The sequence below is a fragment of the Somniosus microcephalus genome, chromosome 1 (assembly GCF_052327205.1).
Source record: "Somniosus microcephalus isolate GS21.2 chromosome 1, FLI_Smic_1.0, whole genome shotgun sequence".
Taxonomy (NCBI): Eukaryota; Metazoa; Chordata; class Chondrichthyes; order Squaliformes; family Somniosidae; genus Somniosus; species Somniosus microcephalus.
This window is the reverse complement of record NC_140987.1, coordinates 60,177,365-60,194,093: the sequence shown is the minus strand read 5'-3', so window position 1 is coordinate 60,194,093 and position 16,729 is coordinate 60,177,365. Positions and strand designations below refer to the sequence as shown.

At 44.4% G+C, this 16,729-nt stretch overlaps 1 protein-coding gene across 1 annotated transcript in view; it reads left to right on the top strand.

Moving 5' to 3' along the window:
- Window positions 1-16,729, top strand: part of jmy (junction mediating and regulatory protein, p53 cofactor) — a 178,276-nt gene that overhangs the window by 2,328 nt on the left and 159,219 nt on the right. The window contains exon 2 of the mRNA XM_085982233.1: window positions 13,472-13,645. Coding sequence (XP_085838359.1) covers window positions 13,472-13,645 — 174 coding nt within the window. The remainder of the gene's footprint in view (window positions 1-13,471; window positions 13,646-16,729) is intronic.

The following is a 16,729-nucleotide window of genomic DNA, read 5'->3' as shown; positions in this document are numbered from 1 at the left end:
ATCTGCAACCTCAGGAGGTCAAGCACTTCCGCAAACATAAACTAAATCATCATAGAATAGCCTGAGGCTGATAGTGACGAGTAAAACCAGCTGTTCTTACCACCTGTGAACTTAACAATGCCTTGGGTTTAACCCTTTTACAGAGGAATCAAAAATCATATATTCAACCTGCACATTGCATTTCAAACCTCTGCAAACAAATATTCACTGAATCGTTTCACTCTCCCATTGTGTTGACTTTATAGTTATGAGTAATGCATAGAGTTTGTTCTGTTGTGGAATTGGTTGACGGTTTATCTCTGTGTGTGTGTATATATAACAGATAAGAATTTTTATAATAAATGCCTCTTTATCCTGTTTTAGACACTATTGCTCCCCTGCCCCCTGCCATGCAACACAAATAATTTCCTAACCAAGACAACCAACAGATCTGCTCCTGTTCTCTATTAGTAGTACCTATGTCCAGCCACTAGCAGGTGAATAAATGTGGGTTGGCACATCCACTGATGCACCTTTTATATTTACTGTACTCCTTCCATATGGGGAAGTGGCTTACCTTCATTGTCAACCTCTCCCTAACTACCCGTTGGGAGGAAACGCTGTATAGACAATTGCCAGTTTTAACCTGCATTCTGCACCCAGTTGCAGCATTTGCTGCACTGATGACTTGGGTCATTTACAATTTTTGCTGAATTAGATGCATCAAATTCATGTTTTTTTAAATTACTCTAAAATTCACACTGATGTATGTTCCTCCTTCCTCCTCTTGTGCAGTGTCATTGTTGTTTTAGCAGAAGTATCCTTCTGTTTGTATATATGACTTTTTTTGCTCTTCTAATTTGAATTCACACTGGAAAAACATAGAAAACACAGTAAACTGGTAATGTATATTTCCATGGATGCCTGTGTCTCTGCAGTCTATTCTATTTGTGTTCCTTTCTCCTCACTCCCTCTTGGAAAGAGTCAAATGTGCAGGGACAAGGAAATAGTCAAATGTGCAGCACTAAAAAAAATCTTTGCATTGATTCTGGTCTTGTTTGGACACTAGCATGTCAGTGTACTAAATTTGGCAAGGAATGTAAATGTATGTCTTGTATGCTGGACTTGATGGTATCTTTATCAATATAGGCTAAAAAACAAAATACAAGGATGGTGGCTTTATATTAACATGAGACTACAATAAAAGACACCTAGTGTCCCTCTTGTTTTGTTTTTAAAAAACCCCCAAATATTATCCATGCATGAACCTTATTTTTGTTAACCAAAGGTATTAAGGTACAGTATATGGAGTTAGGTCACAAATCATCATGATCTCGTTGAATGGCGGAACAGACTCGAGGGGCTAAATGACCAACTCCTGCTCCTGTGTTCCGAGGACAGGGAAAAGGTTGGAGTAGATAGCTGCAGTTGAATAGCAAAGGCACAGTTGGCCATATGCTGGCTTTCTGTGCTGTAATTTCTGTGATCCTGAAGCTCTGTTTTTGGTTTTGTTTAACTAGAATTAATTTTAATTCTGTGGATGTTATCATAATTAATGCAGCTGAACTGTACTTAATCCCAGATATACTGAGTGTGTTTCATATTTGATGGTCTACGCAAGAGTTCAGTGTCTATAAAATACTGCTACTGTAATTTCAAATTACTGACTCGGTTTGCCAGTAGAGTACGTGGCTTTTGCCATCAGAAGTGGCAAAAATATGGGAGTGTAAAAGCTACCTCTCCGAACAGTTTGTTGTGTCCTGTAGTGAACATGTGCAAGAATGTAGAATCTGTTGTTAAAAGTTGAGCTTAACTATGATGGAAGACCACTGATGAATAAAGTCGGCTTAAATTCCAGTACATTGAGTTTTTGTCATTCTACTTAATACTGCACAATTGATTAGATGCAGACTAGGTTAAATGTAAAATAACAACAGAAAATGCTGGAAAAACTCAGCAGGTCAGGCAACATCCGTGGAGAGAAATTTGAGTTGACGTTTCGGGTCGAACCCTTCTTCAAAACTGGAAAGAAAAGAAACAAGATCAAAGGCAGGGCTGCGATCGGATAAAAGAAACAAAAGAAGTAAAAGAGATTAGAAGCTAGATGAGATGGTAATAGGCTGAGATTAGGTGTAAAGTGTACTGGCAGGGCAAAAGATAGCTGCCAGGTGTGAGAGAGAAACAAAAGGAAAGGGGGGGGGGGAAAAGGAGTGGAAAAATTACAAGAAAAAATGAAATGGGGGCCGAGCTTATGATCTGAAATTGTTGAACTCGATATTGAGTCCGGAAGGCTGCAGAGTGCCTAATCGGAAGATGAGGTGCTGTTCCTCGAGTTTACGTTGAGCTTCCGTGGAACAATACAAGAGGCCAAGGACGGTGAGGTCCGAGTGGGAATGGAGCGGTGAATTAAAATGACAGGCGACCGGAAGCTTGGGGTCACCCTTACGGACTGAACGGAGGTGTTCCGCAAAGCGGTCACCCAATCTGCGTTTGGTCTCCCCAATGTAGAGGAGACCGCATCGTGAGCAGCGAATACAGTATACTAGATTGCAAGAAGTACAAGTAAATCGCTGTTTCACCTGGAAGGGGTGTTTGGGGCCCTGGACAGTGGGAAGGGGGGAGGTATCGGGGCAGGTGTTACATCTCCGCTTGCACGGGAAGGTGCCAGGCGAAGGGGAAGGGCTGTTTGGGGTGATAGAGGAGTGGACTAGGGTGTCTCGGAGGGAGCGGTCCCTGCGGAATGCTGAAAGGGGAGGGGAGGGGAAGATATGTTTGGTGGTGGGATCACTTTGGAGGTAGTGGAAATGCCGGAGGATGATCCGTTGAATGTGGAGGTTGGTGGGGTGAAAGGTGAGGACAAGGGGAACCCTATCGTGGTTCTGGGAGGGGCAGGGGTGAGGGCAGAAGTGCGGGAGATAGAACTGACACGGTCGAGGGCAGTGTCAACCACGGTAGAGGGGAATCCTCGGCTGTGGAAAAAGGAAGACATGTCTGAAGCACTGGTGTGGAAGGTGGCATCGTCGGAGCAGATACGGCGGAGACGGAGAAACTGGGAGAATGGAATAGAGTCCTTACAGGAAGCGGGTGGGAAGAAGTGTAGTCCAGGTAGCTGTGGGAGTCAGTGGGCTTGTAGTGAATATTGGTCGATAACCTATCCCCAGAGATGGAGACGGAGAAGTCGAGGAAGGGAAGAGTCAGAGATGGACCATGTGAAGGTGAGGGAAGGGTGGAAATTGGAGGCAAAGTGAATGAAATTGTCAAGTTTGGGGCGAGAGCAGGAAACGGCACTGATACAGTCATCAATGTATCAGAAAAAGAGGTGAGGGAGGGGACCCGAGTAGGACTGGAACAAAGATTGTTCCACATAGCCCACGAAAAGGCAGGCATAGCTAGGACCCATGCGGGTACCCATGGCAACACCTTTGATTTGGAGGAAATGAGTGGAGTTAAAGGAGAAGTTGTTCAATGTGAGAACAAGTTCAGCCAGGCGGAGGAGGGTAGTGGTGGATGGGGACTGGTCGGGCCTCTGTTCAAGGAAGAAGCGGAGCGCCCTCAGGCCATCCGGGTGGGGGATGGAGGTGTAGAGGGATTGTACGTCCATGGTGAAAAGGAAGCGGTTGGGGCCAGGAAACTGGAAACTGTTAAAGTGGCGGAGGGCGTCCGAAGAGTCGCGGATGTAGGTGGGAAGAGACTGGACAAGGGGAGAAAAGATAGAGTCAAGATAGGAAGAGATAAGTTCCGTGGGGCAAGAACAGGCTGAAACGATGGGTCTACCAGGGCAGTCCTGTTTGTGGATCTTGGGAAGGAGGTAGAAGCGGGCTGTGCGGGGTTGCGGAACTATGAGGTTGGTGGCAGCGGGGGGAAGATCTCCAGAGGAGATGAGGTCAGTGACAGTCTTGGAAACGGTGGCTTGATGTTCGGTAGTGGGGTCATGGTCCAGGTGGAGGTAGGAGGAGGTGTCCGAGAGTTGGCGTTGAGCTTCCGCTAGGTAGAGGTCAGTACGCCAAACAACAACAGCACCACCCTTGTCAGCGGGTTTAATGACAATGTCAGGGTTGGACCTAAGAGAATGGAGTGCTGCAAGTTCAGAGGGAGGTAGGTTGGAGTGAGTGAGGGGAGCAGAGAAATGGAGACGGCCGATGTCACGGCGGCAGTTAGCGATGAAAAGATCTAGAGAGGGTAAGAGGCCAGGGGGAGGGGTCCAGGTAGAACGGGAAGTCTGCAAGCGGGAGAAAGGGTCAGTTGTGCGGGGGGAAGACTCCTGGCCAGAGAAGTGGGCACGGAGACGAAGGCGGCGGAAAAAGAGCTCAACATCGTGCCGAGCTCGAAATGTTAAATGTAATATGTTTATAAATTCATGATGCCAATTCATAGTCTCTTTCTTGCATGTGTTACATTTCATTGCATGAAACCCAATGTACAAGTACAATGGGAAATGTATAATCTGCAATGCATGTCAGATCATGATCAGAGCTTGTGGGCAAATAAATGCAAAAACATTTTGCACATTTTATTTAACCAATAATCGGCCTTTCACCTTGGTTTTACTTCATTTTATTCCAAAAATTCTTCAGTTTTTAACTGACATTGCTGGGTTGTAAAATCTTTTCAGTTTTTACTATTTTTTTACACTCCAGAAATAACAGACACGCTAACCTGCACAACTTGCTCAAATTTCATAATAAAAATCTAGGAGATGGTAAAAATAATTATGCATAATAAAAGTGCCTTAGCAAAACTGAAGTCAGTGGGAGTCGAAGGGAAAACCATCCCATGGTTGGAGTCAAATCTGACAAAAGGAAGATGGTCGCTATTTTGGGAGGAACATCACCGCAGTGATTACAGTGGTTCATACAGAAGGCCCTCACTACCTCTCAGGGCAATTAGGTTTTTTTTAAATTCGATTATGGGATTTGGGCGTCGCTGGCAAGGCCAGCATTTATTGCCCATCCTTAATTGTCCTTGAGAAGGTGGTGGTGAGCCGCCTTCTTGAACCGCTGCAGTCTGTGTGGTGAAGGTACTCCCACAGTGCTGTTAGGTAGGGAGCTCCAGGATTTTGACCCAGCGACGATGAAGGATCGGCGATATACTTCTAAGTCAGGATGGTGTGTGACTTGGAGGGGAACTTGAGGTGGTGGTGTTCCCATGCGCCTGCTGCCCTTGTCCTAGGTGGACGAGGTCGCGGGTTTGGGAGGTGCTTCCGAAGAAGCATTGGTGCGTTTTTTAAAATTCGTTTATGGGATCAGGGCGTCACTGGCAATGCCAGCATTTATTGCCCATACCTAGTTGCTCTTGAGAAGGTGGTGGTGAGCCGCCGCCTTGAACCGCTGCAGTCCGTGTGGTGATGGTACTCCCACAGTGCTGTTAGGTAGGGAGTTCCATGATTTTGACCCAGCGACAATGAAGGATCGGCGATATACTTTTAAGTCAGGATGGTGTGTGACTTGGAGGGGAACACACTGCAGCCACGGTACGCTGGTGGTGGAGGGAGTGAATGTTTAAGGTAGTGGATGGGGTGCCAATCAAATGGGCTGCTTTGTCCTGGATGGTGTCGAGCTTCTTGAGTGTTGTTGGAGCTGCACTCATCTAGGCAAGTGGAGAGTATTCCATCACACTCCTTACTTGTGCCTTGTAGATGGTGGAAAGGCTTTGGGAAGTCAGGAGGTGAGCCTCTGACCTGCTCTTGTTGCCACAGTATTTATGTGGCTGGTCCAGTTAAGTTTCTGGTCAATGATGACCCCCAGGATGTTGTTGGTGGGGGATTCGGCGATGGTAATGCTGTTGAATGTCAAGGGGAGGTGGTTAGACTCTCACTTGTTGGAGATAGTCATTGCCTGGTACTTCTGTGGCGCGTATGTTACCTGCCACATATCAGCCCAAACCTGAACGTCATCCAGGTCTTGTAGCATGCGGGCATGGACTGCTTCATTATCTGAGGAGTTGTGAATGGCGCTGAGCACTGTGCAGTCATCAGCGAACATCCCCATTTCTGACCTTATGTTGGAGGGAAGGTCATTGATGAAGCAGCTGAAGATGGTTGGGCCTAGGACACTGCCCTGAGGAACTCCTGTGGCGATGTCCTGGGGCTGTGATGATTGGCTTTCAACCACCACAAGCATCTTCCTTTGTGCTAGGTATGACTCCAGCTAGTAACCAGGGTGGGCAATAAAATGTCCACGTTGCCCATATCCCAAGAACTTGATAAAAATACACTAAGACCTAAGTGAATAAGTGTGCAAAAGTTTTTACTGAGTTTTTGTAATAGTGAATCTCGGCTGATTTTTATACCTGCATTTTTAAAAGTAAAAATTGAAAATCCTCAACTATTTGAAAAGCAAAATCTGAAAACCGAAGTGCAATATTTCTGATTTACTCAAATGGTACTGCATTTACACTTGTCATTGGACTGAGGCCAGGCTGCTCACCCTGATACCACTGAGATACGGGCCCTGGACTCTTGTGTTTATGTAACGACATTTCAGACCACCGATGCCAGGCGTACAGAATGACAGTCCAGTGGCATTGCATCATAATATCTGGATACCTTACCACTTGTAAATGATTGCTGGTGAACTGCTGTGTCACAGTTGGACATCAATTACACTTTTTTGTTATGTTATTTTATAGTTGGATTTTCTGCATTGTAAACTATGGAGTGTCGGAGATTTTTTAACAAACAGGGCTCCTTTCAAAAATGCATACTGGTACCTGTTAATTTTCTTTTGCAATAATGTGGTGGGACCACCATTTCCCCTCTCCTACTCAAATGAGTTACCTTTTTTTCCAAATCCTTCCATTGTTTTACTGATTATTCCACTCAACTTTCTTCATACTGCACTCCACCAGAGCACACAATCTCCAGTCCTCTCTGTGCAGTGACTGAATCACCTTCTTCATGCTTTTCAAGGAGGCAGTGAAAATTTTGTTCTAATTCTTCAAAGGCACAGATTCTTAATTCCTTTTCAAGTGTAACAAACAGTCGCTGCCTCTTACATTTGAGGGCTTCACTTTTTGGTCGTCATTCATCAACATGTTGACGAACAAAAAGTGAAGCATCTCTGACCCCAAAGGAACTCCCACATCTCGTCTATTGCCAAAGATGCTTCCAAGAAGTTTGCTTTTCTCTTTAATGCCAAACACTTCCTCTTTTAACTCTGTGTATCCAAGCACTGAATGCTGTTGCCATATCTGGGAAGATACTTCTAATGCCTCTCTTTCACTCTCTGATAGGATACAAAAAAATAGGCAATGACTCTCTTAAATTTCTACCTTTTTTCTCTTTCAACCGTTCTAATCTTTTAACAATGTCACTTGTTGGTGTTCCTCTCAACTGTTCTTATCATGCTGCCTCCAATTTCCAGTTAGAGCATCCAACATGCTCTCCCTCTTACCCACATCTTTACTACATTGAAGTCCGAACTCCTCACACAGTCTTCCACTCTTGTTTCCCTCATGTAGTCCTTTCTCCTTCAATCTTAACGCATTTAGTAACCAGAGTGGTGTCGCCCAAAGCAATACGATCTTAATTTGATTTGTTAAGTTTTGCTAAGTTACAGTTAAATTGTTTCAACCAAAAGAGCGATCACTACTTCCCAATTTACCATATCTTTTAATCATTTGAGCCTTGGTGGTCACCTGTACTATGGGCTTTGATCTTTCACCCTGGTTTCGCAATTTTAGAAAAAAAATGAGCTGGACCATTCAACTTTTGGGGTGGAGGGAATTCGATTAAGCTGTGAGGGAAGGCTATACAGATGGGAGGACCTTCATCTGGACCGGAGAGGCATCCGTGTCCTTGCAGAATGGGTAAATAGGGCAGTGGGGAACAGTTTTTAAACTAGTTAGTGGTGGGAGGGGAAAATTCACATTGCACGTCAAAAGGTGTTAGAAAAAGACCATCAGGATATATGGGACAGTTACCCAAATAAAAGTTTTGTACTTGAATACACATAGCATAACAAATAAAACGAATGAGCTAGAAATAGAAATTCAGCTTAAACAACAAGAACTTGCATTTCATAGAATCATATAATCATAGAAAGTTACAGCACGGAAGGAGGCCATTTTGGCCCATCGTGTCCGCGCCGGCCAACAAAGAGCTATCCAGCCTAATCCCACTTCCCAGCTCTTGGGATGCTGTAACCTGCAAGTGCACATCAAGTACTTTTTAAATGTGGTTAGGGTTTCTGCCTCTACCACCCTTTCAGGCAGTGAGTTCCAGACCCCCACAACCCTCTGGGTGAAGAAATTTCCCCTCATATCCCCTTTAAACCTTCCACCAATTACTTTAAATCTGTGCCCCCTGGTTTTTGACCCCTCTGCTAAGGGAAATAGGTCCTTTCTATCCACTTTACCTATGCCCCTCATTATTTTATACACCTCAATAAAGTCTCCCCTTAGCCTCTTCTGTTCCAAGGAAAACAGACCCAGTCTATCCAGTCTTTCCTCATAGCTAAGATTCTGTACTCACGGCAACATCCTTGTAAATCTCCTCTGTACCCTCTCTAGTGCAATCACATCTTTCCTGTGATGTGGTGACCAGAACTGCACGCAGTACTCTAGCTGAGGCCTAACTAGTGTTTTATACAGTTGAAGCATAACCCCCCTGCTCTTGCCTTTATTAGCTGTGGCATAGAATACAAGCATTCCATATGCCTTCTTAACCACCTTTATCTACCTGGCCTGCTACCGTCCGGGATCTGTGGACATGCACTCCAAGCTCCCTTTGTTCCTCTACACTACTCGGTGTCCTACCATTTAATGTGTATTCCCTTTCCTTGTTAGCCCTCCCCAAATGCATTACCTGACACTTCTCCGGATTGAATTCCATTTGCCACTGTTCTGCCCACCTGACCAATTTATTGATATCTTCCTGCAGTCTACAGCTTCCTTCTTCAGTATCATCGACACAGCCGATTTTAGTATCATCTGCAAACTTCTTAATCATACCCCCTATATTCAAGTCTAGATCATTGATATATACCACAAAAAGCAAGGGACCTAGTACTGAGCCCTGCGGAACCCCACTGGAAACAGCCTTCCAGTCACAAAAACACCCATCAACCATTACCCTCTGCTTCCTGCCTCCGAGCCAGTTTTGAATCCAACTTGACACTTTGCCCTGGATCCCATGGGCTTTTAACTTCGTGACCAGTCTGCCATGTGGAACCTTATCAAAAGCCTTGCTAAAGTCCATATACACTACATCAAACGCACTCCCTCCTTGTTACCTCCTCAAAAAATTCAATCAAGTTTGTCAGACACGACCTTCCCTTAACAAATCCGTGCTGACTATCCTTGATTAATCCGTGTCTTTCTAAATGAAGATTTATCCTGTCCTTCAGAATTCTTTCCAATAATTTTCCCACCACCGAGGTTAGGCTGACTGGCCTGTAATTACTCGGTCTATCCTTTTCTCCCTTTTTAAACAAGGGTACCACATTAGCAGTCCTCCAGCACCACACCTGAAGCCAGAGAGGATTTATATAGCACATTTAACGTAGTAAAACATAGCCATAGTGTCATACAGCACAGAAAGAGGCCCTTCAACCCATCGTGTCCACACCGGCCATCAAGCCCTGTCTAATCTAATCCCATTTTCCAGCACTTGGTCTGTAGCCTAGTATGCTATGGCGTTTCAAGTGCTCACACAAGATATTGGGGCAGATGACAAAGAGGTACCTTAAAGGAGGAAAGAGAGGTTTAGGGAGGGAATTCCAGAACTTAGGACCTTGGCAGCTGAAGGCACGACCGCCAATGGTGGAGTGCGAGATACCAGAATTGGAGGAGCGCAGATATTTCGGAGGGCTGTCGGGCTGGAGGAGGTTACAGAGATAGGGAGGTTCAGCTAGTGACTTATACTGGGGGGGGGGGAAATTAAATCCTCCGGCCCATTCCCACTACCACCAGTACCACTTCCCCCATCCCCGTGCACAAGACAGTCCTTCAACCAAGCGTACACCTATTGCACATCCTCCAATGGGTCCTGTCATGTATTGATATTCATCATGAAGCAACTGGAAGGACGAGTTGGCATTCGGGACGCAATAATGGGCAAGATGGGGAAGTGGTGCAAATCGTTACATTTTGCGTGCTATTACTAAAAAAAAAAAGGAAAATTAACAACATTTTGTCAAACACTCATGTGCATACCCTTGGTGAATTACAATAGCTTTCTCTTATAGTTCCTATTGCTTCTTCATGGTGTATCCCCTGTGGCTTCAGCAGAGGTAGAGGCACGCTGCTTGGATCCCTGCTCTGACTGCTGAGATGCTTTTGGCCTACGCCCTCTGGGTTTTGGAGTGAGGGCCCCACCAAAGACTGCTCCTCCTGTGCATGGGCAGATTCTGCTGTCGGGAGAAGAGGCAGCATGTCGGGTACTGGCTTGGGGAAGCGGGTGGGGGGGTCAACGGGCGAGAAGTGGGAACGCTCTGAGTGGAGTTCCCACTTTCATGTCCCCTTTCGCCATCAACCCTCTCCTGGGCCAGCACCACATCGCTCCTACCACTCTGCAGGAGAGCAGCTTGGTGCAGATCAGTGTTGCGTTGTAAGGCCATGGATAAGGTAGCTGTCATCCTGTGTAAGGCAGCAGACATCTCCTGCACAGCCATGGTCCTGGCCTGCATAAACTCATTTGAGAGCCGTGCCTGAAGCTCTACGGAGGTGGCCACTCTCTCCATGGCAGACATTCTTGCAATTATCTGCGACACCAATCCACTACTATTGGAGTTGGACTCCTCCATCCTCTCCGCTATTGTGGAGAGTGTGCGTGGCACGTCTGCCAGTACCTCGCAAAGTTGCTGCTCTACTTCTTGCCATTCTCCTTTTCAACAATGGCCCCCGTGGATCAGCATCTGTGTTCAACTGAGCAGAGCTTGGAGAGGATTATGCCTCCTGACACGGACTCTCCATAGCTGCCCCTGCCACTTGTGTCTTCTCGTGCTCACTTGTGAATTGTGAATCACCAGGCTAAAACCCAATTAATTGTCTAACTGGACCCACCGACATGCAAGTATTTGCGCTGGTACATTGCTGTACATCCTGTGACGGTGCACCCTCAGAAGGAATGACGTCCTCCGAGGAATCGTCGTTGGGCATGTCCACAGACTGTTGACTCTGCACGTGAATGCCCTGGGAGACAAAAGAAACAGATCTGAATTAGTCCTGGCAAAGTAACAATCTTGACAGTTAGCTTACTCTGGCTTCTCGGAGTTCAGTCATTGATGAAATAAAGTCAGCATGTGTGTCGGAGATATTTTTTATTGTGTCACTAAGCATCTGCAAGTTCCCAGTCTCTCCATCTCCGATTGACAGGGATGCAGATGTGCCACTTATGCCTCCTCCTCTGCATCTGTGAAGTACATAGAAAGTGAAGGATGGGTGCTGTTGAAACTTAAGTGGGTGTGAGGAGTGATGTGATTGAGTACACATGGCAAGACAGAGTGAGGCGGTGGTGTTTTACACAACAGGATGTAGGTGAATCAGCAACTGTATTCGCTTTTCCTGTCCTGGTTGGGTCATTAAACTGCACAGCATCCAAGACTGTGGCACAATGCTCCTGCTCACCTCCTCGGCCACCTCCAACCACGCCGCCTTGGTGAGAGCATCAGGTTTCTTCCTATTGCTGGGGAAAATGATCTCTCTCGTCCTGACTACACTAGTGTCAGCTGTGGCTCCATGGGTAGCACTCTCTCCTCTGAGTCAGAAGGTTGTGGGTTCAAGTCCCACTCCAGGGACTTGAACACAAAAATCTAGGCTGATACTCCAATTCAGTACTGGGGGAGTGCTGCATTGTCGGAGGTGCCGCCTTTCGGATAAGACGTTAAACCGAGGCCCTGTCTGCTCTCAAGTGGACGTAAAAGATCCCATGGCACTATTTTGAAGACGAGCAGGGGAGTTATCCCCAGTGTCCTGGCCAATATTTATCTCAACCAACATCACTAAAAAACATTATCTAGCCATTATCACATTGCTGTTTGTGGGAGTTTGCTGTGCACAAATTGGCTGCTACGTTTCCTACATTATATCAGTGACTACACTTCAAAAAGTACTTCATTGGCTGTAAAGCGATTTCAAACGTCCGGTGGTCGTGAAAGGCACTATATAATACAAGTATTTTTTTACAGCCCGCAGTAAGTCGAAGGAAGCATAATTAAATCTAGGTGCTGACCTTGCTCAACCATTATCCATGTTCACTAACTCTCACCGTCTCCTTCCAACACCTCTTGCCTTCTCCAAATTCCATTTTTGCATTGGCCCTTGAGATAGTCGAGTTGAGATCGCGTCATACAGGCGCGCATGATGCCTGCTGCCGCAGCTTGGTGACGCGAAACCCAGAAGGAAAAATGTAATTAGGCAATCAAGTTGAAATCTGACATTCTGACCCACTAAAACTTTGCGTTACTATCTGGGCCAATATGTTTTAGATCAGTCAAGAGGACAGGCCATACTGGATTTAGTGATGCGTAACGTACCAGAATTAGTTAACAATCTGATGGTAAGAGAACACCTTGCAAATAGTGACCATAATATGATTGGATTTGATATTGGGTATGACAGGGAGAAGGGAGAGTCAGAAACCAAAGTTTTAAATTTTGATTGGGGTTTATGGCAAATTGTGAAGAGTTGCTAGGAGATCAGCTGAATTACCCAGTTGATTAGAGATAGGAGTATGCTAAAGGTCACATTGTTTGAGGTCTTTAAAGATAGCCAGGTTAGCACAATAACTTGATGTTGTCTTCAAGAACTCTTTGCTTATCTCTGAACCAATTGCTCCTTTCACTCTGCTGACCTTTCTATCAGTGCCACTGAAGTAACTGCTATTCCAACTGGCACAGAGGTTTCATACATACAAATGCATAGAAGTTAAAACACTGAAGCAGACCATTCGACTCAACCAGTCTGTGTCTGCGTTTACCCTCCACGTGAACAAATAATTCTAATCATATTTACCCACACTGTTCCCATATCCCTTTTCCTTCATCCAGCTATCCAATCAAATCTTGAATATGACATTGTTTTTGTCTCAATCTCTAACCCTGAAAGTGAATTCCACAGCCTCACAATTCTGTGTGATGAAATTTCTCCTGCCCTCTGCAGTTCTTCTCATACATTTATTTATGACTCCTCATTTTCTTTCATTTCTGTTAAATTTGGTACTACATTGTGGTTTAACCGTGTCTGCTGTTTCTCCTAAACATTCTGCCGAGTGAACCTGGCATCCTGATGAGCCTGCAGCATCCCCAGCAAAGAATAAAGTTGCCCACAACAGTAGCCTCTAGGGGTTGATGTCAAAATTGAATGCAAAATGAAGTGTCGCATTCTGGGCATTACATATTTCAGTGCTTGCATTTATTAGACTGAAGTTTATATTCAAATATATTAAATTAATCATAGAGTTTACCAGAGTCAATGTATAAACTAAAGAGAGTGGTCAAGAATTGAGATTGACTAGAAATTTTAAATAGTAAAATAAATTCTGATTTGCACATAGCTGCTGGAGAAACACAAAATTACAGAGATTATGGTGGAACTGCTGGAACTTTACCAGGAAGAAGATGATGCCTATATTGCTTTATCTGAAGCAACTACAGAACTCTACCAATACCTACTGCAGCCATTCAGAGATATGAGGGAGCTGGCCATGCTGAGATGCCAGCAGATAAAGGTAAGAGACTGCAGTCTAACTCTATGTCTTGGCATGTAACTAGAAGTAGGAGATAGAGGGTTTGTAATGTGGAGAAGTGAAATGCACAGCTTATTCCATAAATAGGACCTAATAACACGCATTACACAGGCCCGCCTGGAGTAGAATCAGCTGGGTTGTTCTGCTGTTTCCCATTGTGTGTTCTGTCGTATAACAGTTTGCATTTTTGGAATGCCTTTAACATAGAAACATGTCCCAAGCCTCTTCATGGGAGAAGAAAGGGAAAGGATGCTGAGCCTTTTGTGGAAGAAATATGGGAGGTTACTGAAAGTGTGGCCAAAGAGATGGGTTTTGAAAATGACTTTTAAAAGCATAGAGCGAGGTAGAGAGGCAGAGCAGTTTAGGTAGTGAATACCAGAAAGGAGTGCAGAGATGGCTTAAGTGATAAGTAGTGGAGTAGAGGGCTGAGGGGGATATATAGATAGTCAGAGGGCACGAGTGGTGATGCAAGATTGAAGATGGTTGTGAAGTAGGGCGGAACAAGGCTTTGGAAGAATTTATAGACCAGGATGAGGATTTCAAATTCAATAGTTGGTGGATAGGCAGCCAGTGTCGGTCAGGTGAGGACTGAATTAATGGCGGAGTGTGATTTAGTGTAGGATCAGATACCAGCGGCAGAGTTTTAATTAATTGAGAGTGGAGGCCAGTGAGTGGGATGTTGGAGAAATTGAGTCTAGAGGTGACAAAGTTATGGATAAGGGTTCCAATAGCAGTGGAAGTGGGTCATGTTGCTGAGGTGGAAGTAAATTGGCCTTGGTGATGGATGGGATAGTGGTTTTTCAGTTCTAGGTTGTGCACATTCTGGTTCAGCTAGATATGGTGCTAATTTTTTTTTATTTTTTTATTTTTTAATGCTGGGTTCCTGCCATATCCTGACTGTGTTGGAGTGGATGTGAAAAATTGGAGATCAAATCCACATTTTATGTTCTTTCTGTGGTTGTGTCATGCTGATGATCCTTAAAAGGAATTAAATCCAAATCTGGCATTATCCAAAAGGTGATCATTGCATTTTAGGGCTATTGATCAAAGTTTCCTGGATCAACTTTGTGCACCTAGTGTCGGTGTCGAGCACTTCTGGATCTCTAGTCTGTTCAATAATATGTCTTGGCTTGAACCTCCCAAGGGTACCACTTGCTGTACCAGTATAACAATTTTGCTTTTCCCACACCAGTCCATTCAGTGCCCTCTGAATAAGATTACTGTTTAGTGCCAAATCAGTACCAATTTTCTCCTGAGAGTCCATTAGAAACCTGGTTGAAACTGACCATGCTTGTAGGACACTTGGAGCTGGTAAACAGAAGAGACTTTCGTCTCATCAGCCTGGATAGATGTAAATGCATGTCCCAGAGACACAAGGTCACACTGCCGTTCAGGCCCCCTTCTGCCTCTTGTTTGAGTGTTGGTGGTTCTGATTTCATGTTTGGCTTGCCTTCAATCACTTACACTCTTTACTATGATCGGCAGAAAAGTCAGGGATTTAATAATTACGTTCGAATGGTGGCAGGTGGTTGCAATTGACTTCTGCTTACAATTCATTTTATTTGGTGCAATTCTGTTTGTAGTTTGTATTTTAGAACTGCCCAGTTTGCATTTTGTAAAAAAAAATTATTTTGTCACTAAACTTTAAAAAAAAAACCCAAGTATATCGAACAAAACTTGTGGAAGGAGCTTTAATACTTCCCATTCTCCATGTGAGCCGAACTACCTCTGGTTAGACTGCTAGGTGCCATTTTGTCATTTCCTTTTGTGGGAGTGAGCTTTTAAACTCGGGCCTGTTTTTGACCCTAGATACAGTACTTCATGAGCAAGTTGTTGAGCTAGTTTAAACATTTGGCTCCCAGACTGTCTACAAAGACAAAACAAAACACCAGCTGTTGCTGTACAGAAGCATAAAAATGCCATTCTTTCCACTTCAGTTCGTTAGAACTGTTGTATGTGTGCTTCTGTTGCACAGAGTGGTTGAAATCTATGTCTGAATGTGAAGAGTAACTTTATTTGTGATGTTATGGCACTATATATGGTTAGGTTACCTGTATTGGAGATAATATCTTTTTAATACAATTTGTCAAATACAATTCTAATACAATTAATAAATTCATTGTTAGAGGATAAATCTATCTAGTTTTGACTATAACTAATTTATTTAGGGACAATATTTTTAAGTGGCTTGTTTAAGGTACAAAATCAGTCATAGTTCTTGTTGGATTTTAATATAGTAGTAATTTAATTCAAGTGTCTAACTTCTGATTATAGGTACAAAAGCAGAATCTTTAATAATTTTTAAAAAAGCTATCAAAGTGGTCACCTGATGTACCCTGATACAAGGTCAAATATCTGGCCAGGATCTATTGCCTTCAGTTCCATCTATAGAGTAGGTATTTGTTCCAATTACAGGAAACTCTCGATTTACCGGCCCCTAAATAACCGGCAATCTCTGTTAACTGGCAAAATTCAGGAGTAGGTTCAGGTAAGTTTTACTTCATATTAGTGGCCGTTCCTGGATCTGTGGCCGTGTAACCGGGGTTCCTGCACCTGTTGCTATGCAACAGGGACGCCTGGATCTGTGGCCGGGGTTCCCGCACCTGTTGCTATGCAACAGGGACGCCTGGACCTGTGGCCGTGTACGGGGCTCTCGTACCTTTTATTATACCTCTCTGTAATCCGGACTTTTTGATAAACCGGCACCACGTCGGTGCCAGATAAAAAAGTTTCCTGTAAATGTGAAGTACGCCTTGGAGAGGTTGCAGAAGAGATTTACTCGAACGGTACCAGGCCTGAGGGACTTCAGTTATGTAGAGAGACTGGAGAAGCTGGGATGGATCTCCTTAGAGCAGTGAAGATTAAGAGGAGATTTGGTAGGGGTGTTCAAAATCATGAATGGTTTTGACAGAGTAAATAAAGTAAAACTTTCCAGTAGTAGAAGGGTCGGTAACCAGAGGGCACAGATTTAAGGTGATTGGCAAAAGAACCAGAGGTGGCATGAGGAAACTTATTTTTTATACTGCGAGGAGTTGTGATCTGGAATGCATTGCCTGAAAGGGAGGT